General features: G+C 36.3%; 1 protein-coding gene across 2 annotated transcripts in view; it reads right to left on the bottom strand.

Annotated features, from left to right (window-relative positions):
* LOC123545603 (rab GTPase-activating protein 1-like) overlaps positions 1–27,268 on the bottom strand; it is a 78,563-nt gene that overhangs the window by 27,944 nt on the left and 23,351 nt on the right. For both annotated transcript variants that reach the window (XM_045331929.2, XM_053524657.1), the window contains 4 exons: positions 24,445–24,511; positions 20,265–20,367; positions 17,687–17,853; positions 7,278–7,437 (listed from right to left, as the gene is read on the bottom strand). In XM_045331929.2, coding sequence (XP_045187864.1) covers positions 7,278–7,437; positions 17,687–17,853; positions 20,265–20,367; positions 24,445–24,511 — 497 coding nt within the window. The remainder of the gene's footprint in view (positions 1–7,277; positions 7,438–17,686; positions 17,854–20,264; positions 20,368–24,444; positions 24,512–27,268) is intronic.

Below are 27,268 nucleotides of genomic sequence, written 5' to 3'. Positions count from 1 at the left end.
AGTGTTGCAAGTTTCAAAGCAATAGCTTTGACAGTTTAGGAGAAAAGTTGACCTAAACATAAAACTTAACCAAGAAATCTGATATTTTCTAAGTACAAAAGGGGCCATAAATCTTGCAAAAAGCAGGATGGAGTTATGTTTCTTGTTGTACAGGGTCAGCCTATGATGGTGAACAAGTGTTGCAAGTTTCAAAGCAACAGCTTTGATAGTTTAGGAGAAAAGCTGACCTAAACATAAAACTTAACCAGGCAACGCCGACGCTGATCAAGTGATGACAACTCACCATTTTTTTTCCAAAAATCAGATGAGCTAAAAATGATAGGTGCCCGTGCTTCTTTTTTCAATATTCAAAGTTTATTAAGAACACCAAATTGATATTTTTGTCTGAAGAAACTATACATGCATGTTATAATAAAACAAGTGCAAACAGCTATTTACTTAAAAATTCACTCTGATGTTACTGTTTTTGCATCACAATTAATGAATCCACTATAACTATGCATAAAATGTCAACATATAGATATATTTACACAGAAGAAATAGTCTTGACAGATGTCGAAAGTATCTGAAACTAAGAACAAGAGGACCATGATGGTCCTGAATCGCTCACCTCTTCCCACATGACCCAGTTTTGAGTATGACGTCGTTTTTTCTATTATTTGACATAGTGACCTAGTTTTGAACATGACCTAGGTATTATCTAGAAAAAAATTCTGACCAATTTTCATGAAGATCCATTGAAAAATATGGCCTCTAGAGAGGTCACAAGGTTTTTCTTTTATTTGACCTATTGACCTAGTTTTCGAAGGTACGTGACCCTGTTTTAAACTTTACCTAGATATCATCAAGGTGAACATTCTCACTAATTTTCATGAAGATCTCATGAAAAATATGGCCTCTAGAGAGGTCACAAGGTTTTTCTATCTTTATACCTACTGGCCTAGTTTTTGACCGCAGTTGACCCAGTTTCGAAACTGACCTAGATATCATCAAGGTGAACATCAGATCAATTTTCATGAAGATCCATTGAAAAATATGGCCTCTAGAGAGGTCAAAAGATTTTAATAATTTTAAACCTACTGACCTAGTTTTTGACCGCAGTTGACCCAGTTTCAAATTTGACCTAGATATCATCAAGATGAACATTTAGACCAACTTTCATACAGATCCCATGAAAAGTATGGCCTCTAGAGAGGTCACAACGCTTTTTTATTATTTGACCTACTGACCTAGTTTTTTAAGGCACGTGACCCAGTTTCAAAACTGACCTAGATATCATCAAGGTGAACATTCAGTCCAATTTTCATGAAGATCCATTCACAAGTATGGCCTCTAGAGAGGTCACAAGGTTTTTCTATTTTTAGACCTACTGACCTAGTTTTTGACCGCAGTTGACCCAATTTCGAACTTGACCTAGATATCATCAAGATGAACATTCAGACCAATTTTATACAGATCCCATGAAAAATATGGCCTTTAGAGAGGTCACAAGGTTTTTCTATTATTTGACCTACTGACCTAGTTTTTGAAGGGACGTGACCCATTTTCGAACTTGACCTAGATACCATCAAGATGAACATTCAGACTAACTTCCATACAGATCCCATGAAAAATATGGCCTCTAGAGAGGTCACAAGGTTTTTCTATTATTTGACCTACTGACCTAGTTTTTGATGGCACGTGACCCACTTTCGAACTTGACCTAGATATCATCAAGATGAACATTCTGACCAATTTTCATGAAGATCTCATGAAATATATGGCCTCTAGAGAGGTCACAAGGTTTTTCTATTTTTAGACCTACTGACCTAGTTTTTGACCGCACGTGACCCACTTTCGAACCTGACCTAGATATCATCAAGATAAACATTCTGACCACTTTTCATGAAGATCTTGTGAAATATATGGCCTCTAGAGAGGTCACAAGGTTTTTCTATTTTTAGACATACTGACCTAGTTTTTGATGGCATGTGACCCTGTTTCGAACTCGACCTAGATATCATCAAGATGAACATTCTGACCAACTTTCATAAAGATCCCATGAAAAATGTGACCTCTAGAGTGGTCACAAGCAAAAGTTTACGGACGAACGGATGGACGACGGACACCACGCGATCACAAAAGCTCACCTTGTCACTTTGTGACAGGTGAGCTAAAAACTCAACGTATTTCCTAAAGATATGAAAAATCTAGCAGACAGAATTTTACTAAATTTTATATTATGTTAGCTAGAACTAGGATAAAAAATAAACAAGAGGACCATGCTGGTGCTGAATCGCTCACCTCTTCCCACATGACCCAGTTTTGAGTATGACGTCGTTTTTTCTATTATTTGACATAGTGACCTAGTTTTTGAGCTCATGTGACCCAGTTCTGAACTTCACCTAGATATTATCAAGATAAAAATTATGACCAATTTTCATGAAGATCCATTGAAAAATATGGTCTCAGGAGAGGTCACAAGATTTTTCTATTATTTGACCTATTGACCTAGTTTTCGAAGATACGTGACCCTGTTTTGAACTTTACCTAGATATCATCATGGTGAACATTCTCACTAATTTTCATGAAGATCTCATGAAAAATATGGCCTCTAGAGAGGTCACAAGGTTTTTCTATTTTATACCTACTGGCCTAGTTTTTGACCGCACGTGACCCAGTTTCGAAACTGACCTAGATATCATCAAGGTGAACATTCAGATCAATTTTCATGAAGAGCCATTGAAAAATATGGCCTCTAGAGAGGTTAAAAGATTTTAATAATTTTAGACCTACTGACCTAGTTTTTGACCACAGTTGACCCAGTTTCAAATTTAACCTAGATATCATCAAGATGAACATTCAGACCAACTTTCATACAGATCCCATGAAAAGTATGGCCTCTAGAGAGGTCACAAGGTTGTTTTATTATTTGACCTACTGACCTAGTTTTTTATGGCACGTGACCCAGTTTCAAACTTGACCTAGATATCATCAAGGTGAACATTCTGACCAATACTTATGGAGATCCATTCACAAGTATGGCCTCTCGAGAGGTCACAAGGTTTTTCTATTTTTAGACCTACTGACCTAGTTTTTGACCGCACATAACCCTGTTTCGAACTTGACCTAGATAGCATCAAGACGAACATTCAGACCAATTTTCATGTAGATCCCATAAAAAGTATGGTCTTTAGAGAGGTCACAAGGTTTTTCTATTATTTGACCTACTGACCTAGTTTTTGAAGGCACGTGACCCACTTCTGAACTTGACCTAGATATCATCAAGATGAACATTCAGACCAATTTTCATGAAGATCTCATGAAATATATGGCCTCTAGAGAAGTCATAAGGTTTTTCTATTTTTAGACCTACTGACTTAGTTTTTGACCGCATGTGACCCAGTTTCAAACTTGACCTAGATATCATCAAGATGAACATACAGACCAACTTTCATACAGATCCCATGAAAAATATGGCCTTTAGAGAGGTCGCAAGGTTTTTCTATTATTTGACCTACTGACCTAGTTTTTGAGGGCACGTGACCCAGTTTCGAACTTGATCTAGATATCATCAAGGTGACCTTCTGACCAATTTTCATGAAGATCTTATGAAATATATGGCCTCTAGAGAGGTCACAAGGTTTTTCTATTTTTAGACCTACTGACCTAGTTTTTGATGGCACGTGACCCAGTTTCGAACTTGACCTAGATATCATCAAGGTGAACATTCTGACCAATTTTCATGAAGATCTTGTGAAATATATGGCCTCTAGAGAGGTCACAATGTTTTTCTATTTTTAGACCTACTGACCTAGTTTTTGATGGCACGTGACCCAGTTCCGAACTTGACCTAGATATCATCAAGATGAACATTCTGACCAACTTTCATAAAGATCCCATGAAAAATGTGACCTCTAGAGTGATCACAAGCAAAAGTTTACGGATGCACGCACAGACGGACGACGGACACCGCGCGATCACAAAAGCTCTCCTTGTCACTTTGTGACAGGAGAGCTAAAAACCAAAAAAATAATATCAATCCGTGCTTGTTTTCAAGAAAAATCAAACAATGTTCACATCACCCACAAAAGTATTTTTTCATTTTCCGTTTTTACCAAGTGAAACTTTAAATGAAAGCGCTGCTGCACAACTTCATATGCTGAATTAAATTCTTGTATGGTTTCATGACTCTAGGCCATATACTTTTTGAGGTACATGCGAAACAAATTTTTAGGCTCCTTATGTACATTTTGACTGTCAAGAGCCATAACTCTGCTCTTACTATGTGAAATCCTGGATGGGGCAAAATAAGTTTAACAACATTTTTAGTAAGTCACACTTGATCTTGAAGGAGATAAATCTATGTTAAGATTTTCTGGATTTTTTTGAGTCGGCTGAATCGTTACTCGACGGAACAGTTTAATTTGGCTGTCCACATTGTGTTCGATTTGAGCAAGATGATTTCTTGAACACGAACTTCCTACAACTTCTCCTCCCATAAAACACCATCACTTATAAAGGTAAAATATGCACGACCTATATTGTCAGCATATACGATATTTTTTTGTATATCCGGCAATTATTTACCTTCTGCGGGGGATCGTTAATTTGCTTACGGTAGTTATCGCTTGCTGCGCGATTGAGTTGCGCACAAAATATTGTGATGAACTCCTTTTAATAACTCTACCCAAGTATAAAGTTTCAATATAATCTAGCAAAGTAACAGATATGTTCACTTTCTTTCTTAAAGAAGATGGTTACCTTGATCAGAGGAATTTGTTGATCCTTGTGCCCCTAATACCTTGGTCATAAGACTGTACGATGTCCGTACGGTTTTAAAAAATCGTACGAGTTCACCAGTTAACGAATCCTTAACAATCTCTGTACAATAGTAGCGTGTGGTCACAGTTCGTATGGGCCCCGTACGATCTTTAGAGAATGCAATCGTAGGCTATCCATACGGACATTGCAGACAAGTCGTGTGGAGTTCGCAAGGAGTCCGGCCGTACCTCGTACGATATTCTTTTTGCACGTACTGCGCTTGTATGGTGCATGTACGGTATACATGCAACAGGAATAAACTAGTTTGGCAGAGTCTGAAAAATTGTCCAGTTGTAGCTACTCAGCTGAAGCGATCACATCCAAAGTCATTATAAATGAATCCATTTACCGTACCACGCCTCGACAGTACCTAGAGGATCTTGAACTATAGTCCCGTTTCTATACCATCATGAATTATTAAGGAAGTTGTACGGAGCCCGTACTGCTATCGTTAGGTCCTACAAGTCCCGTGCGAACATCACACGTTCTCCGCATTTTGACCCTAATATCGTACGGATATCATACATTGACCGTGCGAGTCCCCTGCAATAGTCGTGCGAGCATCGGCAAGCCTCTCAGTTTTTAAAATCTGCACGGACATCTTGCAAGGCCCGTATGAGCTCTTCAATGACCCGTGCGGTTCTCGTATGGAGCTCTTGTGAGCTGCTCCCGACTTCGAAAATTTCTATGAGCTCATAGACAACTCGGAAGCTCGATGAAACATTTTCACCGACTTCCCGAGTCCTCTAAGAGTAAAAAAAATCCGTAAGACGCTCATAATAGTCACCGATGTCCGTACAGTCGCCGTCAGAATTTGCCAAAATTCGACTCGAAACCTACTCGTACGGAGCCCGTAGCGTTCTTGTGACCAGGGTATAATCAAGATATTTTCATAATGAGGGGAAGGTGTCTATTATCTGGGTAAAAATAACCTTGTATCTGGTCAAATGGTGAAACCGGGAAGAAAGATCTTGATGTAACCTAAATCTTAAGGGAAAACTGCATGATCTGAAAGGAAGTTTTTGAGAAGAAGGGGTCTGCACATAGCCCCTGCTACAGAAATGAAAGAAAAAACACAAACAAGAGGGTCATGATGACCCTGGATCACTCACCTGAGTAATATGAGCCACATGTTTAAAATGGCAAACTGACGCTAAAATATTAAGATGGTAGGTCAGTAGGTCACATTCATGGTAACTGAAAGTCAGTTTTAAGATCGGTGTGCAAAACTGTACAGGTCATCCAAATTTCAAGGCTGTATCTTAAAAAACAAGAAAGTAGGTCAGTAGGTCAAGGTCACAGTCAAGTGATCCCAAATTGCTTGGGGTCATTGGGTAATTATAATTAAACATTCTAGGAAATATGATCTGATAATTTTTTAAGTATTTTTTCCTGTATAACTCATAATTATAACAAGTGACCCCCAGGGCAAGGCCTCTTTTCACCCTAGATGCATAACTTGAACAAACTTGTTAGAGATCCACCAGGCAATGCTACATACCAAATATCAAAGGCCTAGGCCTTGAACTTTCATACAAAAATATCTTCTTTTTTTTTCTCTATGTAAGTCTATGATAAATTTGGTACCCCTGGGGCAGGGCCTCTTTTCACCCTAGGGACATAATTTGAACAATTCTGGTAGAGAAACACTAGGAAAGGCAACATATCAAATATCAAAAGCCTAGGCCTTGCAGTTTCAGGCAGGAAGATTTTAAAATTTTTTTCCTATATAAGTCTATGTAAATCTTGAGACCCCCAGGGCAGGGCCTCTTTTCATCCCAGGGGCATAATTTGAAAAATTTTGGTAAAGGACCTCAAGGCAATGCTACATACAAAATATCAAAGACCTAGGTCTTGTAGTTTTAGATAAGAAGATTTTTAAAGTTTTTTACTATATAAGTCTATGTAAAACTTGTAACCCCAGGGACACAATTTGAACAATCTTGATAGAGGACTATAAGATAATGTCACATGCCAAATATCAAGGCTCTACAGTTTGCGGTTTTAGACAAAAAGATTTTTAAAGTTTTTCCTTTTGGTTGCCATGGCAACCAGAGTTCTGCATGGAATTAAATTCTTTGAACAATTTTGAAAGGGACCAACCAAGGATCATTCCTTTGAAGTTTGGTGTAATTCTGCCCAGTGGTTTTCAAGAAGAAGATTTTTTTTATAAAATGTTGACGGACACACGACACGCCAGATGACACACGATGGACATTTAGCGGTCACAAAAGCTCACCATGAGCCTTTGGCTCAGGTGAGCTAAAAACAACAGCTAAATGCTCCTGGTTGGAATCAGCTGCATGTACTTTCAGGAAGCCACCATAAATCAGCTGACTTGTGGTAGGTCCTGGGTTCCACCCTAGTTTTCATAAGTCAACTGTTATTCATTCAAAAATGTAATCCTGTGTAATACCTGTTCATAACTTCAAGCTTTAATGTGTGATACAGGGCAGGAACTCCAGAAAACTTACCCGACTCCTCGTCTGGTCCATCTTGCGGTGTCTGTATATCATCATGTACAAACTTTGCCTGACCGAGAGGAAGTGACATTCCACCTTTCTTACGATCTAACTCCGTCTGACTAGTCACACTTACTACTTCATGATTGATGTCTCCATTGGTGCTCTCCACCTGAAGTGACATAAACAGGAAGATGTTTAAATAGTCACATTAACTACTTCATGACTATATAGCAGAAAACTATAGAACCAGTCATGCTTGCTACTTCAAGACTGGTATATTCACTGCTACTCTTTACCTGAAGTAACATACAACAGAAAACTGTGGAACCAGTCATGCTTGCTACTTCAAGACTGGTATCTTCACTGCTACTCTTTACCTGAAGTAACATACAACAGAAAACTGTGGAACCAGTCATGCTTACTACTTCAAGACTAGTATATTAACTGCTACTCTTTACCTGAAGTACCATGCAACAGAAAACTGTGCCACTGGTCATGCTAACTACACAATGACTGGTGCAACATAAACTTGCTGAACCTGGGATATGATAAGTTTTACAACTTCTGATTTAGGTTTTATGGCACATCCAAAACAGGTTTCACATCTCATCAAAATGAAAATATGACGTATATAAAAAAACCCAGCAAATTAAGTCTCTATTAGTGACAGGACAATGGTTTCAATTCTTTTCAATCATACACATGATAGTTTTTTAACTTTTAGCTGATGTAAGTTTTTTTTATGCTGGGTAATATGGTGACTTTCTAGCTTAAAGTGGTAGAGAAACACCAACAAGAGCTGTCTGATGACAGCGCGCTCGACTATTCGAAGAATTGATTGAAGAATGGGGTCAAAATATTTCCACAGATATTCAGACAAAAGAAATAACTAGATTAGACAAACAATGTTCCTGTATTTCTTTGATTTCGATAAGTCTTGCACTAAATGGCAATGTATGAACCAATTTCAAAGTCCAAAAAGGGCCATAATTCAGTCAAAATAGTTATGTACTCTTGCCTACAGATGGAAATCATAATGATAAACAAGTGTTCAAAGTTTAAAAGCCATATGTCAAATAGTTTTGACAAAACATGGACTTATATAAAAACAGAACCAATTTCAAAGTCCAAAAAGGGCCATAATTCAGCCAAAATAGATGACAAGAGTTATGTACTCTTTCCCGCAGACAGAGACTATTATACTAAACAAGTGATAAAAGTTTCAAAGCCATATGTCAAACACTTTACAAACAAGAGCTGTCTCCATGGTGATGGTAAACAAGTGTTGAAAGTTTCAAAGCTTTATCTTGAAAGACTTTGTCAAAATATGAACTGGTACGAAAAACTTAACCACGATTTCTAAGTCAAAAGGGGCCATAATTCAGCCAAAATCCTTGATGGAGTTATGTGCTCTTGCCATTAACTGGTCATGGTGGTGGTAAACAAGTGTTGAAAGTTTCAAAGCTTTATCTCAAAAGACTTTGTCAAAATGTGGACTGGTACGAAAAACTTAACCAAAGTGTGACGCCGACGCCGTGGTGAGTAGGATAGCTCTACTTATTCTTCGAATAGTCGAGCTAAAAATGCCCCTCAAGGCATAATTTTACGAATGAACGGGCACTTGATCTTCTAGTAGCCGGGTGGATGGCTTCCAAAAACTTTCCACAATACTGCAATATCTATGTATGAAACATAGAATGTACTTTACATGGAAGCAGACAATATTTCAGTCACAAAAACTGAATGTTTTATACCTGACAGAATACAATACACCGATTGTTCTATACCTGACAGTATACAATACACTGAATGTTCTATACCTGACATTATACAATACACTGAATGTTCTATACCTGATAGTATACAATACACTGAATGTTCTATACCTGACAGTAGGCAATACACTGAAAGTTCTATACCCAACAGTACACAGTACACGGAATGTTCTAATACCCGACAGTCCACAATACACTGAATGTTCTATACCTGACAGTCCACAATACACTGAATGTTCTATACCTGACAGTACACAATACACTGAATGTTCTATACCTGACAGTACACAATACATTGAATGTTCTATACCTGACAGCAGACAAGCCAATTACATCCAGACATGTGTCAAATTCCTATAATATCTTTAACACTGTATAGAAATGCATTATCACAGTCAATATTTTATTTATCCTTTCTTTTAATTCATGTAACTGACAAGATAAGATGAAACTATTTCTGTAAATGACATGAAAGCATCTGATGGTCTCTTATCACAGTCTGTATTCAGTCTATTGTGTATTGGTCTAGTGAGAAGAATTACACTTTAGATAAGCAGGTAAGTCCTTTCTATAAGAATAAACAGGGAGTCCTTCATCTTATTTTGAAATGGTCACTTATTAGAACTTTAGCTGGCAACTTTACAAACTTGTTTCCCTTTGAACTTCTTTCAGCTGAAACTGAAAATGCACTTGCCCACTGTATCCTTATCTGCAGGAAAATAATAAATTCTGCATCCAATTACTTCTTTAACGTAATTGTATCATAATGGTGCAGACAAGACTTCAGGAAATAGAGCTACCAAATTTATATTGAAACAAGTTAAAAGTTCTGATTTTAAGGGATCATAATTTAACAAAGATGACACAATGCAAACACAACCTCATCTCTTTCTCTCTCTCTCTCTCTCTCTCTCTCTCTCAACATATAAGACTGAGGCAGCCTCTATCTAACTAGGATCTCTTTCTCAGGTCTTAAAACAACAAATAGACTTGATACTTTCTTGTTGGGTTAAGGGTCACACCAACAAAATTTAGGTCATATGGCGACTTTTCCATCTTCAAATTGTGGAGGAAGACTCCAGGTGCACCTCTTGGCATTATTTCAGGCAGGTACCTATAGGTAGTGAACCAACAACCTTCTGTAAGCAAGCTTGATGGCTTCTTGATATTAAGAATTTTACACAAGTGAGGTTTTGAACTCATATTGGTGACAGGTTGCTTTAAGTCACTCCTTACAAACTTAATACAGTAGCAAGATTTCTGTAACCTATGTATTAAATACAGCATTAAACTTTTGTTTTTCACAAGATGTCATTATAAACTGGAATAAACTGCTATGAAACCTACTGCTGAGTCCATATAAAATGTCTAACAAGAGTGCCGCCAAGCGGGGCAATATACGCCCGAAGGATTACATCAGAGGATGGGAGCAAAATTTAAAGAACTTGACTGTTGAAGCCCAAAGGACAGGAACAACAAAAAAGACGAAATTCCCCCCCCAAAAAAAATTCTAAGTCCACAAAAAAATTTTTACCGGTTAAAGTTATGTCAAAATACATCTAAAAATTGGATGTACCATCCATGTTGTACCACAGAAAAGTGGTCTCGGTTTTTCCCTACGGCCAATAATAAAAAAGTTTCAAAATAAGCTATTTATAGTAACAAAAAAGGGAAGTAATTTAAAAACAAAAATTATTGTAAAAGAACAAAAAAGGATTTGCAAAATAAAAACAAGCACTGCAATGCAGAGCATTATACACAAAGCAAAGTCATATGTGACCTTTGACCCCTAAGTGTGACCTTGACCTTGAAGCGAGTCAACCAAAACATGCGCTCTGCATGTCGCCTCAGTGTGGTGAACATTTGTGCCAAGTTTCTTTGAAATCATTCAAGCAGTTCAAAAGTTACAGAGCGGACACGAAACACACTCATATGACCTTTCACTCCTAAGTGTGACCTTGACCTTGAAGCTAGTCATCCGAAACAAGTGCTCTGCACCTCGTCTCAGTGTGGTGAACATTTGTGCCAAGTTTCTTTGAAATCCTTCAAGCAGTTCAAGAGTTACAGGGCGGACATGAAATACACTCATGACCTTTGACCCCTAAGTGTGACTTGACCTTGAAATGACACATCCAAAACATGCGCTGCTCTGCACGTCGCCTCAGTGAGGTGAACATTTGTGCCAAGTTTCTTTGAAATCATTCAAGCAGTTCAAAAGTTACAGAGCGGACACGAAATACACTCATATGACCTTTGACCCCTAAGTGTGACCTTGACCTTGAAATGACAAATCCAAAACATGCGCTCTGCACATTGTCTTGGTTTAGTGAACATTTGTGTCAAGTTTCTTTGAAATCTTTTAAGGGGTTCAAGAGTTACAGAGCAGACACGAAATTGCTAACGGACGGACACCGGGACCATAACATAATACGTCCCTTCGGGCGTATAAAAACAGTAAGCGTGACTAAGGCCAGCCGCTGCGACAATAACTGGTGATATTGTAAGTGTTAAAAATTTGTTCCAAAATCGATGGCTTGAGCACACAGGCTCACACAAGTGAATCACGTAACTATTTATTTTGTTGGGTTTAACGTCGCACCAACACAATTATTGGTCATATGGCAATTTTCCAGCTTTGATGGTGGAGGAAGACACTAGATACCCCTCCATGCATTATTTCATCACAAGATTTGAAGTCTCACTTGCTCCTCACTGATGTGGGTTCGAGCCTCACTCGAAACATTGAATTCTTAATGTGAGGAAGCCATCCAGTTTGCTTAGGGAAGGTCGGTAGTTCTACCAAGGTGCACGCTTGTGATGAAATAATGCACGGAGGGGTATCTGGTGTCTTCCTCCACCATCAAAGCTGGAACAACCTTAACCACTCGACCACAGAGGTCCCCAGTGAATCATGTAGTTCTCTGCTGTCTCCTGCACATTTCAAAGCTTTAGTTGCTCGAAACCATGAATAACTTTGGCATTCAGCCCATTGCAACATCAAGTGAATTGATCAGTGTTAACTGTCTAGTCACTTTTACATTATAGATAATAGCTTCTTTACAGAGCTAAATGCTACAGAAATGAGTGTACACTAACCAGTATGAAACAGGACCCTATATTCCTTTTCTTCCAGTTTCCGTAAGTTTCCATGTCAAATTTTTCTTTCCTTTTCACCCGACTTTTTTATGTTTAACAACATGACTTTTATTAAATAACAGAACAGATATATAATATTCCAGCTGTTATCAAGTTACATTATGTTAACCTTTAAACCTATAATTTCTCCAGGAAGTAAATAAAATACACAGGTGACAGATAAAAGTTTTGTAAATTAAATAGAAACCAGTTAACAGTTACCATGCCAACAATAAATGATGAACACACCTACCCTGTCACATGTTTTTTATATCTTTTTGATCACAGTATGACTCAACAACAAAATTTTTCCACATAAAAAATTGCAACTGTTATGACAGAATGAGAAGTAAATCAACAATGTTATCTTAATTTAAATTAAAAAGTTCAGACTTCTAAATGTAGAGATGTCATCAGAGTTTATCAGTTGACCAAGGCCAAACAAAATTTTCTCTAACTTCTATTCCAAATATTGATGCACTGTTTTTTCTTAAAACTAAAGCATTGGGAGTTGAGTTCATTAGAGATATCAAATAAAACATGAACAATAAATATTCAAGAAAAATATTCAAACAAAGAACGAAAGATAATACACATACTTTATAATGCACCCATTTTTTTCTTTATTGAGTAAATGGAAGAGAGTAACTTATAATTGCTTCAATTTTTTTTCACACTTTTAATAACAAATCTTGCCCTGTCTTATGGAAAGACTCATAAAAACTCGTATATAAGAAAATGAAATGAACAAAATTAAAACATATTATGTAGAGTTTATCACAAGAAACAGAAACAAAAGTATGGGGCCTTAAAATAAAACCACAACAAACCAGTAAGACAATAAAACTGACTCATCCAAAGATAATAACAAACTGGTGTTATTACACTTATTTTATTGCCCTAGGTGCTGGTCTATTTACTATTTGATCTAAATGAGCAAAAGGTGAAATAAATGAAATAGTTTTGTTTACTTTTACTAAACGCAATTAAAGATTACCTTGAAGTAGGTTTGCAATGGCCTACAATAATATTTACATTGGTAAGACTGGTGTGAAAACTGAGAAGAGAGATGTTACAAATATGGAGACATGACAAATAGGCTGGATGGGGGGAGGGGAGGATCAATAGTGTGAACAATAAGATAATATTAGATAGCCTGGACAGAATATAAGATAGGTTTATCTGTGGTGGAAATTAAGTACAGGGATGGAAAGGGGGAAGACAGAGCTCTCAAACTTTACAGTCAGACAAGGGTCAAAAGCTGATGGACTGTTACTAAAATCAAGCTCTGTCTGTACCTTATTATCATACACCTGTGTACTTAAAATGTATTCAAGTTCAAGTGTTGTCAGACAGTCTAAAAGGGGTCGTTTCGACCACAAAAATTGGTGCATTATACTTGGCCTATATGTTATTTTCATCCTTTCGAGTGTTAACAAACCGACGTCAAAATCTGGCTGAATTTTAAATCAAATGGGATAATAATTCTGGCAAAAATAAAAAGTTTGTATCCAAAATCTTCCTTGACCTGTACCTTATAATCATATACCTGTGTGCAAAAAAGTTATCCAATCCACCTATTCCTTCAAGAGTTATCATAGGTGCACAGATGGACATGTACATGAATGTCTCAAAATGTTGACTCCACTACACTCCTGAACTTTGTTTACAAGGGTGTAAAGATAAGTTACAAAATAACCTTTTGTATCAAATGCCGCTTTGATGTAGCATTTAAAATAACTAACTAGAAAAATATTGTACATATTGCATTTCAAGTAATCATTTTAATATTTTGTTTATTAGTTCAGTACAGGACTTGTACTACTTTAAAACACTATCTAGTTAATGAAATGGCAGCCAGTTTACCAAGAACTGGTTCCCTGTAAGAAACTGACAACTTCCACACATATGATAGGTGGAGGACAAACACTGTGAAACCATTAAAATTTGTAGAGGTTTATTTTCATAGAACAAACACATAAAATTCCCTTTTATTTTTTTCTTAGCAATTTGAAATCCACAAAACACAAAACCACAAAATTTCATGCCCATGAAACTGAATGATTTCAGACTAATTTCCGAAGTTTTATCTCATGTCAGTGTCATGGAAATCATATCAATGCACAAGGATAAAAAACTCTTGGCCTTTAATTAGGTTTGTTTCTTTTTAAAGTCAGACATACACAGTTTTAGGTCATATGAAAACTTCCAGCATTTGATGATGGAAGAAGACCCAAGGGGCCGCCACTCTGGGCAGTATTTCAGTCAAGGGCCAGTGCCTAGGTAGAATCACCAACCTTCCATAAGCCAGTTGGATTGCTTCCTCACATGAAAGAAATCTACACCTTAGTGAGGTCTTTAACCAAGAGTGGTGAAGGGATAGTGATTCACAGTTAGTGACCTTAACCACTTGGCTACCCAGCATAATAGTTAGTCTGATGTACCTGCCTAATTTGTTTTACCAGCTAGTACTTAACAAAGCCGTATTTCTTCTAATAGCTTCTTGTTCATTGTTCCATCTTTATTGTATTTTAACAATTTGCAAAAAAGTGCTTCCATCTTTTATTCCCATAACAATTTGTTTTTAAATCCTGTTTCATGCAAAGCTGAATCCTTGTTTAAGATACTATTTGTTACTTTATGAATTTTAAAGGTGGTCAATCACATTTAATCAACATTTAATGACATTTTTTACTTTTTGTATATTCTGGTAGAGAATTATTTAAGGAACAAAAAGACCGATTATATAGAGTTAGATTCCTATCTGAAATGTATATTTTATTATTTTTATAAAATTTTGTAATTACTCCCCTTTAATATGAAAGTATATAAAAAGCTGGGTATTTCTTTTTATTTCGATACAATGTCTAGTTTTACATTTGCATTTGATAGACATATCAACTATTGAACAATCTGAACCAAAATGCAAGTTTTAAAGCTGTGTGTAGCTTCTGAATTCATTTATTTCCAATCTATCTTGGTTGCGCAACCAAGACAGGCAAAGGGAGGTAATAATAATTTTTCAAACTTGCGTTTCTAATGAATTCCATCTAAATACATAATTTTTTATGCAAATATTTTACAAATATATTACAATATGTCTAATATTTATACATTTCCTTAGGCAAAGTATGTTTATCAAATTTATACTTATGATAAAATAACTCTATCTTGGTTGGGCAACCAGGATAGGAAAATGAAATTTTAAAAATACCTCCAGTGAAAATCTAATTTGTATTAAGTGTTAAGTGAACATAAATGAGTGTAAATGATCAGATGCTAAAGTTTCGAACAAATCCGTTACATGGCCAAAATCTGATTATCCACCTTTAACTTGTCTATGTAGTCTTTAACATGACATCTTTGACAAAATGTTTAAAATTTTGCAGAAATCAAATTTGTAAGAGAAAATATCTCTCGCCAATTTGGCTTCTGAATATTGGACCTTCCGAAAACCGGAAACTTCTGAAAACCAAAAAAATTTCTTGGTCCCAATTTTTCTCCTATTTTCTATACAGACCATAAGAGTTAAACTTGTCCAAATCACTCCGTAATTCTACATACCAGAAACTTACAACAAGAGGGTCATGATGACCTTGGATCGCTCACCAGAGTAATATGTTTCAAATGTCAAACTGATGATTTTTAGAAATTTTTTGGAAAATTTTCCGATGTACAATCAAGTAACCCCTGGGGCGGGGCCAATTTTACCCCTGGGGTCATGATTTGAACAAAGTTTGCAGAAGTCTACTAGGCAATGTTACATATCGAATATCTAAGATCTAGGCCTTCTGGTTTATTTTAAGCAAATTTATGAAGATTTCCCTATGTACAATAAAGTAACCCCTGGGGCTGGGTCAATTTGACTCTGAGGGGGTCAAGATTTGAACAAATTTTGTAGAGGTCCACTAAGCAATGCTACATGTCGAATATCTAAGCTCTAGGCCTTCTGATTTATTTTTAGAAAATACTGAAGATTTTTCTATGTACAATCAAGTAACCCCATGGGGCGGGGCCAATTTGACCCCGGGGTCATGATTTGAAGAAATTTTGTAGAGGTCTACTAGGCAATACTACATGTCAAATATCTAAGACCTAGGCCTTCTGGTTTATTTTTAGAAGTTTTTTGAAGATTTTTCTATGTAAAATCAAGTGACCCCTGGGGTGGGGTCAATTTTGACCCTGGGGTCATGATTTGAACAAATGTTGTAGAGGTCCACTAGGCAATGCTACATGTGAAATATCTAAGCTCTAGGCATTCTGGTTTATTTTAAGAAAATTTTTGAAGATTTTCATATGTAAAATCAAGCGACCCCTAGGGCGGGGTCAATTTTGACCCCGGGGGGTCATGATTTGAACAACTTTAGTAGAGGTCCACTAGGCAATGCTACATGTCAAATATCTAAGCTCTAGGGCTTCTGCTTTTTGAGAAGAAGATTTTTTAAGGTTTTCCTATGTAAAACCAAGTGACCCCTGGGACGGGGTCAATTTTGACCCCAGGGGTCTGATTTGAATAAATTTTGTAGAGGTCCACTAGGCAATGCTACATGTGAAATATCTAAGACCTAGGCCTTCTGCTTTATTTTTAGAAATTTTTTGAAGATTTTCCTATGTAAAATCAAGTGACCCCTGGGGCGGGGTCAATTTTGACCCCGTGGTCATGATTTGAACAACTTTAGTAGAGGTCCATTAGGCAATGCTACATGTCAAATATCTAAGGTCTAGGGCTTCTGGTTTTCGAGAAGAAGATTTTTTAAGATTTTTTTATGTAAAATCAAGTGACCCCTGGGGCGGGGTCAATTTTGACCCCTGGGTCATGATTTGAACAAACTTGGTAGAGGTCCACTAGACAATGCTTCACACCAAATATCTAAGCTCTAGGGCTTCTGGTTTTTGAGAAGAAGATTTTTAAAGTTTTTCCTTTCGGTTGCCATGGCAACCAGAGTTCTGCATGGAATTCAATTCTTTGAACAATTTTTAGAGAAGACCATCCAAGGAACATCCCTGTGAAGTTTCATCAAAATTGGCCTGTTGGTTTAGGAGGAGATGTTGTTTAAAGGAAAGTGTGGACAGACGGACGGACGCCGGACGGACGGTGAGCGATCACAATAGCTCACCCTGAGCACTTTGTGCTCTGGTGAGCTAAAAATCAGACAATTCTTCTGGTCTCGAGTGCAGTTTTTGGAAGTTACACTGTATTTTGTCCATGATTAGTATATCAAAGATTCATTTGTTGTTAGTTTAAACATATTTTTATTCCGAAAAGCATGAAATATATAATTACAATACAACATTTCAGGAATTGGACAGAAAGCTATATTAGCTTACAGTTGTCCACTCCTTATTATTTGTTGTTGTTTTTATGTGCAATACAGTATAGTTCAAAGTAACAGACTCTGAACTGAGAAGCTGACAGCATATCAACTAGACCATTGCTCAATATACAGTAAAATAATACATTTCAATAACATTTGGTTTCTAACTAGACATTTCAAGTGCATATCTTACCGGTTTTAACTTGACGTGGAAGAGTTCTGTGTGGGGTTTACTCATGAAATACCAGAATCTCTCAGTCTGTGGAAAAATCTTGGCTTTTGTTTCTATGGCAAATCTCACAGGCTCCTGGATTCCAATAATGACTAGATCTATGGCAACTGTTAGAAATACTCGGGTATCTGTAATGTATTGTAAAAAAATCTTTAGTCTTAATCTTCAAACTAATTTTTCTTATTTAATTCCAATTGTATGTAAACAATCATTCTAGCATAAAACTGCTGTTCTTGTCAATTTTCGGGGTGTTTTAACAGGAGAGAAAACGTGTGTTAACAGAGAGATTCTCGCGCTTGCGTGCTGTTATAACACCTTTTTATATATGCGAGTTCCGTGGCAAAGCGTAAACGTCATTCGGCCCCAAAACGGATAATTCAGAACGAAATGACGTCAACGTAAAAAAAACAACTGGGACATTCCAGCGCATTTTCGTGGAAATTTAATGACGTTGAGTGACGTTGTATTCATTGATCAGTTTTTATGCGTGTTATGCTAGAATAGCGTTAGCGTATGTTCATTTCGTGTAATAACATTTGCAGAATCCCTCGTGATACGTTGGTACCCTCGCCCTAACGGGCTCGGGCACCAACCAATCCCTCGGGATTCTGCAGATGTTGTAACACGAAACAAGAGGACCATGATGGTCCTGAATCGCTCACCTCTTCCCACATGATCCAGTTTTGAGTATGACGTCGTTTTTTCTATTATTTGACATAGTGACCTAGTTTTTGAGCTCATGTGACCAAGTTTTGAACTTGACCTAGATATTATCAAGATAAAAATTCTGACCAATTTTCATGAAGATCCATTGACAAATATGGTCTCTAGAGAGGTCACAAGGTTTTTCTATTATTTTACCTATTGACCTAGTTTTTTAAGGCACGTGACCCAGTTTCAAACTTGACCTAGATATCATCAAGGTGAACATTCTGACCAATTTTCATGAAGATCCATTCAAGGGTATGGCCTCTAGAGAGGTCACAAGGTTTTTCTATTTCAAGACCTACTGACCTAGTTTTTGATCGCAGTTGACCCAGTTTCAAACTTGACCTAGATATCATCAAGATAAACATTCAGACCAACTTTCATACAGATCCCATGAAAAATATGGCCTCTAGAGAGGTCACAACGTTTTTTCATTATTTGACCTACTGACCTACTTTTTGATGGCACATGACCCACTTTCGAACTTGACCTAGATATCATCAAGATGAACATTCTGACCAATTTTTATGGAGATCAATTCACAAGTATGGCCTCTAGAGAGGTCACAAGGTTTTTCTATTTTTAGGCCTACTGACCTAGTTTTTGATGCACGTGACCCTGTTTCGAACTTGACCTAGATATCATCAAGATGAACATTCACACCAACTTTCATGAAGATCCATTGAAAAATATGGCCTTTAGAGAGGTCACAAGGTTTTTCTATTATTTGACCTACTGACCTAGTTTTTGATGGCACATGACCCACTTTCGAACTTGACCTAGATATCATCAAGATGAACATTCAGACCAACTTTCATACAGATCCCATGGAAAATATGGCCTCTAGAGAGGTCACAAGGTTTTTCTATTTTTAGACCTACTGACCTAGTTTTTAAACGCACGTGACCCAGTTTCGAACTTGACCTAGATATCATCAAGATGAACATTCAGACAAACTTTCTTACAGATCCCATGAAAAATATGGCCTTTAGAGAGGTCACAAGGTTTTTCTATTATTTGACCTACTGACCTAGTTTTTGACGGCACGTGACCCAGTTTCGAACTTGATCTAGATATAATCAAGGTGAACATTCTGACTAATTTTCATGAAGATCTTGTAAAATATATGGCCTCTAGAAAGGTCACAAGGTTTTTCTATTTTTAGACTTACTGACCTAGTTTTTGACTGCACATGACCCAGTTTCGAACTTGACCTAGATATCATCAAGGTGAACATTCTGACCAATTTTCATGAAGATCTTCTGAAATATTTTGCCTCTAGAGAGGTCACAAGGTTTTTCTATTTTTAGACCTCCTGACCTAATTTTTGAAGGCACATGACCCAGTTTTGAACTTGACCTAGATATCATCAAGGTGAACATTCTGTCCAATTTTCATGAAGATTTTATGAAATATATGGCCTCTAGAGAGGTCACAAGGTTTTTCTATTTTTAGACCAACTGACCTAGTTTTTGACCACACGTGACCCAGTTTCGAACTTGACCTAGAATTTACCAAGATGAACATTCTGACCCATTTTCATAAAGATCCCATGAAAAATGTGACCTCTAGAGTGGTCACAAGCAAAAGTTTACGGACGCACGGACGCACACACGGACGACGGACACTGCGCGATCACAAAAGCTCACCTTGTCACTTTGTGACAGGTGAGCTAAAAACATGCGTCATCCCTACAGCATATTCTGGCAATTTCAGAACATTTCATTTGATCTCAATTTTATGATTAATTTTTATATTTCATATTTTTATATTTTAGTTTTCATTTTGAAAATTTTCATTCCTAGAATTAAAACTAACCAGTAATCAGTACCTTTTGGTGTTTCAGTGTTAAGTACAGCAAAACTGCTCTCAGTGGGATCCCAGTGTCCAGTTATAGAATATACACTGTCCTCGCTGGCATACCCCATTGATGTCTGTTTAAAAAATGAACAAAATGTCCAAAAACCATACATGTAAATTACAGATTGTGCAAAATATTTACACAAATGTAATATTTAAGTGTTTCCACATGTATCCAATTTGAACAGGCACCCTAACAGGTTCAGTGTGCAAAGATAACTTCAGTAAGACTAGCAAACAGTAGGTGTAGGTCTGTTTTAATTTTGTATTATGTGCTCCAATAAAATAACAAAAAAAAATTATACTTTATATCTTCAAATAAAAATATCTTACAGCCCCTCTTACATAATATCTGTTTTTGCAAAATCATGACTTTATTTCACTGCAGCAAAATAGAGTAAAATAACTTTGCTTTTTTTTTCCCAAATAAAAAGTGTTATACAGTTATATCCAAATTAAAGTTCCAAATTAAAGTTGAAAAAACAATTTATCCATGGACTTAACACAATTCAAACTTTCATAAAACAGCCATAATGTAGAAATATTCCTATTATGTATTTCTCAAAATTATACAACAACACTACCAAAAATAACCTTTTTTCAACCTGCAAATTGACAGCCTGGGGAAACCTGTTTTCCGATCGCAGCGCCACCTATATTACACCCGAAATATGCGGGTGTTTGAAAAAGAACGATAACTTCTGAAAGTAATAATCCATTGCTAAAAATAGAAACGGAATTCTCACGGAAAAGAAAGATCAGAATCGTGTACTTCCGAAGGTTTCCGAACATTTCTGGGCCATAGACAAACACCAGTTTGTACCTCCCATAGCTTTTCCAGCAAGTTGTAATAACTTTTAAATATGTTAGTAAACTTAGTTTGCATCATAGCCATCAAGATGTTATATAAATGCAGACCTAGTGATCTATGAAAATTAACGAATTTTCCGGCAGCATTGCCTAGTTTTCGTTTCAAACAAGCGAATATATGATCACATGTTAATTAGGCTGATTATAGAAAATCGGTAATCAGTAGTGACATGGAAACTACTTCAGATTTCCCCAGGCATTGATAATATCAGAAACTCGATGAATGCCAATTAACACTAATTAGCGCAAATTAAGTCGGATCTTTAATGCATAGATATTATGTATTATTTCTTCTGACAAAGCACAAATATTATCAACGGCTTCCCAGGCTAGGAAGCAGCCATTTAAAGTGTATTAACAAATGCTGAACTATTTATTAGAGAAATTCCCATTTAAATGGACTAATTTCGAAAGTTTTTTGAGTTTAAGATGTAAAGCATAAAAGTTCATTTCATTCATGTTGGAATAAGCAGATCAATAAGGAAATTTGCCATTTTGTTTCATGTTACCCTGTAAACAAAATGGAGGCCAGTTTAATCACCTACTGAAATGTTCATAACTTCCTCATTTTTATCCCAATTTTAAGGATTTTTCACTATCTTACAGTCACTCTAAACAAGCTAATAGTCTTCTGAACAAGCGCGCTCGACTTTTCTCAGTGCTTGACTCTGAATAAGAGCTTTGCCAATAAAAAAAATTCAAAGTTAAAAAGGGACATAATTCTATCAAAATTTAAACCAGAGTTATGAGAATTGTGTCTCCTGGTAAAGACTTTGATAGTAAATAACTATTTTGAGTTTCAAGTCAAAAGCTTTAATAGTAACAGAGATATTTGACTTTATCGAATTTATTTTTAAAAAATTCTAAGTTAAAAAGGGGCATAATTCTGTCAAAATTCAAATCAGAGTTATGGGAATTGTGTCTCCTGGTGTATACTTTGATAGTAAATAACTATTTTAAGTTTCAAGTCAAAAGCTTTAATAGTAACAGAGATATTTGACTTTATCAAAAATTTTAACAAAAAATTCTAAGTTAAAAAGGGGCATAAATCTGTCAAACTTCAAATCAGAGATATAGGGATTGTTTCTCCTGGTGTAGACTTTGATGGTAAATAAGTATTTTAAGTTTCAAGTTAAAAGCTTTGATAGTAACAGAGATATTTGACTTTATCAAAGATTTTTTTTAAAAATTCCAAGTTAAAAAGGGGCATAATTCTGTCAAAATTCAATCAGAGGTTTCGGGATTGTTTCTTCTTGTGTAGATTTTGATGGTAAATAAGAATTTTAAGTTTCAAGTCAATAGCTTTGACAGTAACAGAGATATTTGACTTTATCAAAAACTTTAACCAAAAGTTCTAAGTTAAAAAGGGGCATAATTCTGTAAAAATTCAAACAGAGTTATGGGGATTGTTTCTCCTGGTGTAGACTTTGATAGTAAATACGTATTTTAAGTTTCAGGTCAATAGCTTTGATAGTAACAGAGATATTTGACTTTATCAAAAATTTTAACCAATGGCGACAGCGACGCCAGGGCGAGTGCAATAGCTCTACATTTTCTTCGAAAAGTCGAGCTAAAAAAATGGAGCAAACAAGCAAGCAAATATTTTTTTATTTCATTTTTTCTCAAATTTGACTTTTTTTTGGAGGCAAGTATATTTTTCCAAGAATAAGCAGGATATTTTTCATATTTTTAAGGTTTATTTAAATTATTCTAATGTCACTTTTCAAAGTAATACTACTTTGTAGTATACCTAGTGGTATATTTACAGGTAGTCTGTAACTATTTATAAATTTACACACTCTTTAGAGGTATGAATTTAAAGATTTTGTCCTCTAAATCACAGGTTCAAATTAACCGTCTTGCTTTATGGTATGCATAAGATCATTTGTGATTTTTTATCTAATTTTTACCTACACATTATGGCCATTACCAGTGATTTTTTTTGCGCCGATTTGACTCCGAAATTCGGCGTCTTCCCAATAGACAAAAATGGTCAAAATTCCCCAAAAAGGCTTAAAAATTCCCCAGAACGAGATGATTTTTCCCAATTAGATTGATTTCTTGTAAAAGTTGAACTAAAACGATGCAAATAATCATAAAAATTCCGACTCTAATTATGGTTTATTCGCAGAATTTTGTTGCCAATTCGAAGCACGTTGTTTACATAAAACAGGTCACGGCATAGTACGGCATTTAGTATGACTTCCATCACGGTCGCTAAACGCTTTTTCATGCGTCAAAATGAGTCTGGGAAAAAAAATGTTAGAAAATTACCTAAATTATCGAAAAATGTCGCATAATTCCAAATATTATAATAAGAAAATAAAACTGAAACACGCCATCGGTACTCCGGACATTCGAACATCTTTTGGTAAAGTTAAAGAGAAATCAAATTCAAATGAAATGTCAGGAAAGCAAAGTGATCTGTCCAAGAAATCTGAGTCCCCACAAAATGACCCTCAGAAATCAACAGAAGCTCATGGTGACCCTAAGCTATCTGAGCCATCAGATCCTGTGACATCAGAAAATAACCCGTCTGTCCTGTCTGTTCAACCTCAGTGCATATTTGAATGAAATAAATTTACCTTAAAATAAAACTTTTCAAAATGATTTCTTTATTAAGTTTTGTTAATTTTTCCCAATTTTGAAGTTTATCGCGCTAAAAATTCCCAATTTAAAAGGCATGGGCTGTTGCCAAAAAAAGTAAAAAAATCACTGATTACCAGTCTAAGTGAGCTGCTTCAAAATCTGATTTTGTAAACCTTTGAAAGAATAGAGAGTTCAAACCACCAAAAGAGGACCATATATTTAACAGGGTGACTCATTTTATGTTAAACTGTTGTGTTTAAATTCAATTTTCTGATCATTTAGCTATTACTGATTAAAAGCACAATAAAATATTCTGCACAGGAGAGCAAGTGAACGTTTTTTTCACCTAAAAGATGACATTTTTGAATTTGGCACTGCTTAATTATTTAAGCGCGCCATGAGAAAACCAAGATAGTGTTTGCGACCAGCATGGATACAGACCAGCCTGCTCATCCGCGCAGTCTGGTCAGGATCCATGCAGTTCGCTTTCAAAGCTTATAGCAATTAGAGAAACCGTTAGCAAACAGCATGGATCCTGACCAGACTGTGCGGATGTGCAGGCTGGTCCTGATCCATGCTGGTCGCAAATGCACTACGATGGATTTCTCATGGTGCAGCTCATTTAAAAGATCTAGCTGATAAGAGTTTACACTCTAAGAATGTTGCCTTTCCTTGTAAATATTTCAATATACCTTTTCAATTAGCGTCATGTCCCCATGTTTCACATTTCTTCCTGGACTGACCAGTAAACCAAAACACCTGAAAATATACAAATGCAACAAAATTCACATATTGTCATCACCTTCATTTCACCTTTTGGGTAATGGGGTCAGGGGGGAGGGGGTTAAATTTGAAACTCATGTAAAATTAAGTATTTAATAGGAGGGATTTTTTTTACCAAAAGCACTCTTTGCCAAAAGAATCATGAAACAAGAGGGCAATGTTGACACTATACTGCTCACCTGACACAATGGGTAAATGATTTCTTGTAAGAGAACACCTACATAATGCTATATGCCAACAATCTAAGCTCTAGGCCTTACAGCTTCAGATAAAATGATTTCTTCAAGCTTTTCATTATAAGTGACCCCTGGGCAATAACAATTTTGAATTTGAACAAATTGGTAAAAGACCACTACACAAAGCTACATGCCAAATATCGAACTCCATGGCACTGACACAGTACATTGCAATTTGACACACACAAGATTGCATAATTATGTGGACTGTATGTATACAAACTGTATGTATACAGTATAGTAACAAAAAACAAGTCCCATAACTATGCAGAACATTTATCTAAAAGAACGTAACATGCACCATGCACAACTAGAGTTGGTACTGATAACTTGTGTGAAGTTTCATGAAATTATGTGCAAGGGTTCGGAAGATTAGGCGCGCACAAGACTGCATATGCAGACTGTATGTACACAGTATGTTAAGAAAAAACAAAGTCCCATAACTCTGCAATTTTTGTTGTTGAAAGAACCTAACATGCCCCATGCACACCTACTGTTGTTACTGATCACTTGTGTGAAGTTTCATCAAATTGTGTCAAGGGGATCAGGGATCAGCCTAGGTCAAAATTTTAGGGAGAAGTGAGAAGTGACTTCTCCCTCCACAGAATTTAGGGAGAAGTTGAGAAATTTAAGGAGAAGCATCGGCATAGCATTCAGTTTCTTGCCTATATATATCCACTTTCTGTGGGTCTAGCTGTAACTTATAAACAGTAATTATTTAAGGAAATTGATTCTTGCATTATCATTTTCATGAATTTCTAAATAAAGTATAAACTTAGCTATGAAAAAGTCGAAATTTACATGTCTGAAATTCGTAAATTTAACAGGTGCACGATCAAAACGGCGTGAAAATTTTGATTAATGTTTCGATTCTCGTACTTTTATAATGCCCGATGTTTGCACTAACTTGTTCAGATTTATACATTTAATTTATTTATTTATTATTTTTTTCAAAAATAATACCAAACTCGTAGTTAATGGCAATCTTTTTACAATATTTTGTACGGCAGTTCTGACGTCCGCGAAATCATTTTTTATCCACAGTACCCGAGCCGTTCATTTACAGAAATTGACCATAATTATGGTAATTGAAATAATTTTTGAAGTAATCTTTAATAAAATGAAAGAATAATATACAATTGTTGAATAAAATCATGCTCTCGTTAAGTTTATCGGCTTTTTACACGCCGATTGAAAATTTTCAAAATGGCGGCAGCTTACAATATTATTGATTGACACTGTTAGATATTAACGCTACGACTGGCTGAAGTTTGACAGGCGAGTAGGTGGGGTTGACTATGGATTCATCGATAATTTAATCTAGAATATGCATCAAGTTTTGCAACTTTAAGTAAACAGATAACAACTCGCTGAAACACTCGGCGATTTGGATTTCGCCCGGAGGCGATAATTAGGCGAAGTGGCCGACTTTAAAGCGACGATATCGCTCAAATCGCCTTGTAGGCTGATCCCTGGGGATAAGAAGATATGGTGCGCACAAGATTGTGTCTATGTATATAGTATAGTAACAAAAAACAAAGTCCCATAACTCTGCAATTTTTTTTTCTGAAAGAACCTAACATGCCCCATGCACAACTACTGTTGTTACTGATCACTTGTGTGAAGTTTCATTAAATTCTGTCAAGGGGATGAGGAGAAATAGAGTGCACAAGATTGTGTCTATGTATATAGTATAGTAACAAAAAACAAAGTCCCGTAACTCTGCAATTTTTTTTTCTGAAAGAACCTAACATGCCCCATGCAAAACTACTGTTGTTACTGATCACTTGTGTGAAGTTTCATTAAATTCTGTCAAGGGGATGAGGAGAAATGGAGCGCACAAGATTGTGTCTATGTATATAGTATAGTAACAAAAAAGAAAGTCCCGTAACTCTGCAATTTTTTTTTCTGAAAGAACCTAACATGCCCCATGCACAACTACTGTTGTTACTGATCACTTGTGTGAAGTTTCATTAAATTCTGCCAAGGGGATGAGGCGAGATGGAGCGCACAAGATTGTGTCTACGGACAGACAGACAACCTGAAACGAGTATGCCCCCACTTACAACTTTGTTGTCGGGGGGTACAATAAACTCCTGGGCAGGACCAATTTTGACCCCAGGGACATGATTTAAATAAAAGAGGACCACATGAAAATGCTACACACCAAATATCTCAGCTCAGTACCTTGAGGTTTGAAGAAGGTTTTAAAGTTTTTTTTACATAAGGCTACGAAAAACAAGTGATCCCTTTGGCCAATTTGACCAGAAGGGCATGATTTGTAAATACTTGGTACAGGACCACTAGACAATGCTACAAACTAAATATCTAAGCCCTGGGCCAAATGGTTTTGGAGAAAAAGTTTTTCGTTCTGGATGCCATGGCAACCATAATTCTGTACGGAATAAAATTCATTACACAGCTTTAGTGGAGGACCATCTAAGGAACATCCAGGTCAAGTTTCATTAACTTCCATCAGATATTTTCAGAGGAGATG

The sequence above is a fragment of the Mercenaria mercenaria genome, chromosome 15, assembly GCF_021730395.1.
Source record: "Mercenaria mercenaria strain notata chromosome 15, MADL_Memer_1, whole genome shotgun sequence".
In the NCBI taxonomy this organism is placed as follows: domain Eukaryota; kingdom Metazoa; phylum Mollusca; class Bivalvia; order Venerida; family Veneridae; genus Mercenaria; species Mercenaria mercenaria.
Note: the sequence above shows the minus strand (reverse complement) of the source record. Positions and strands in the feature narration are given on the sequence as shown.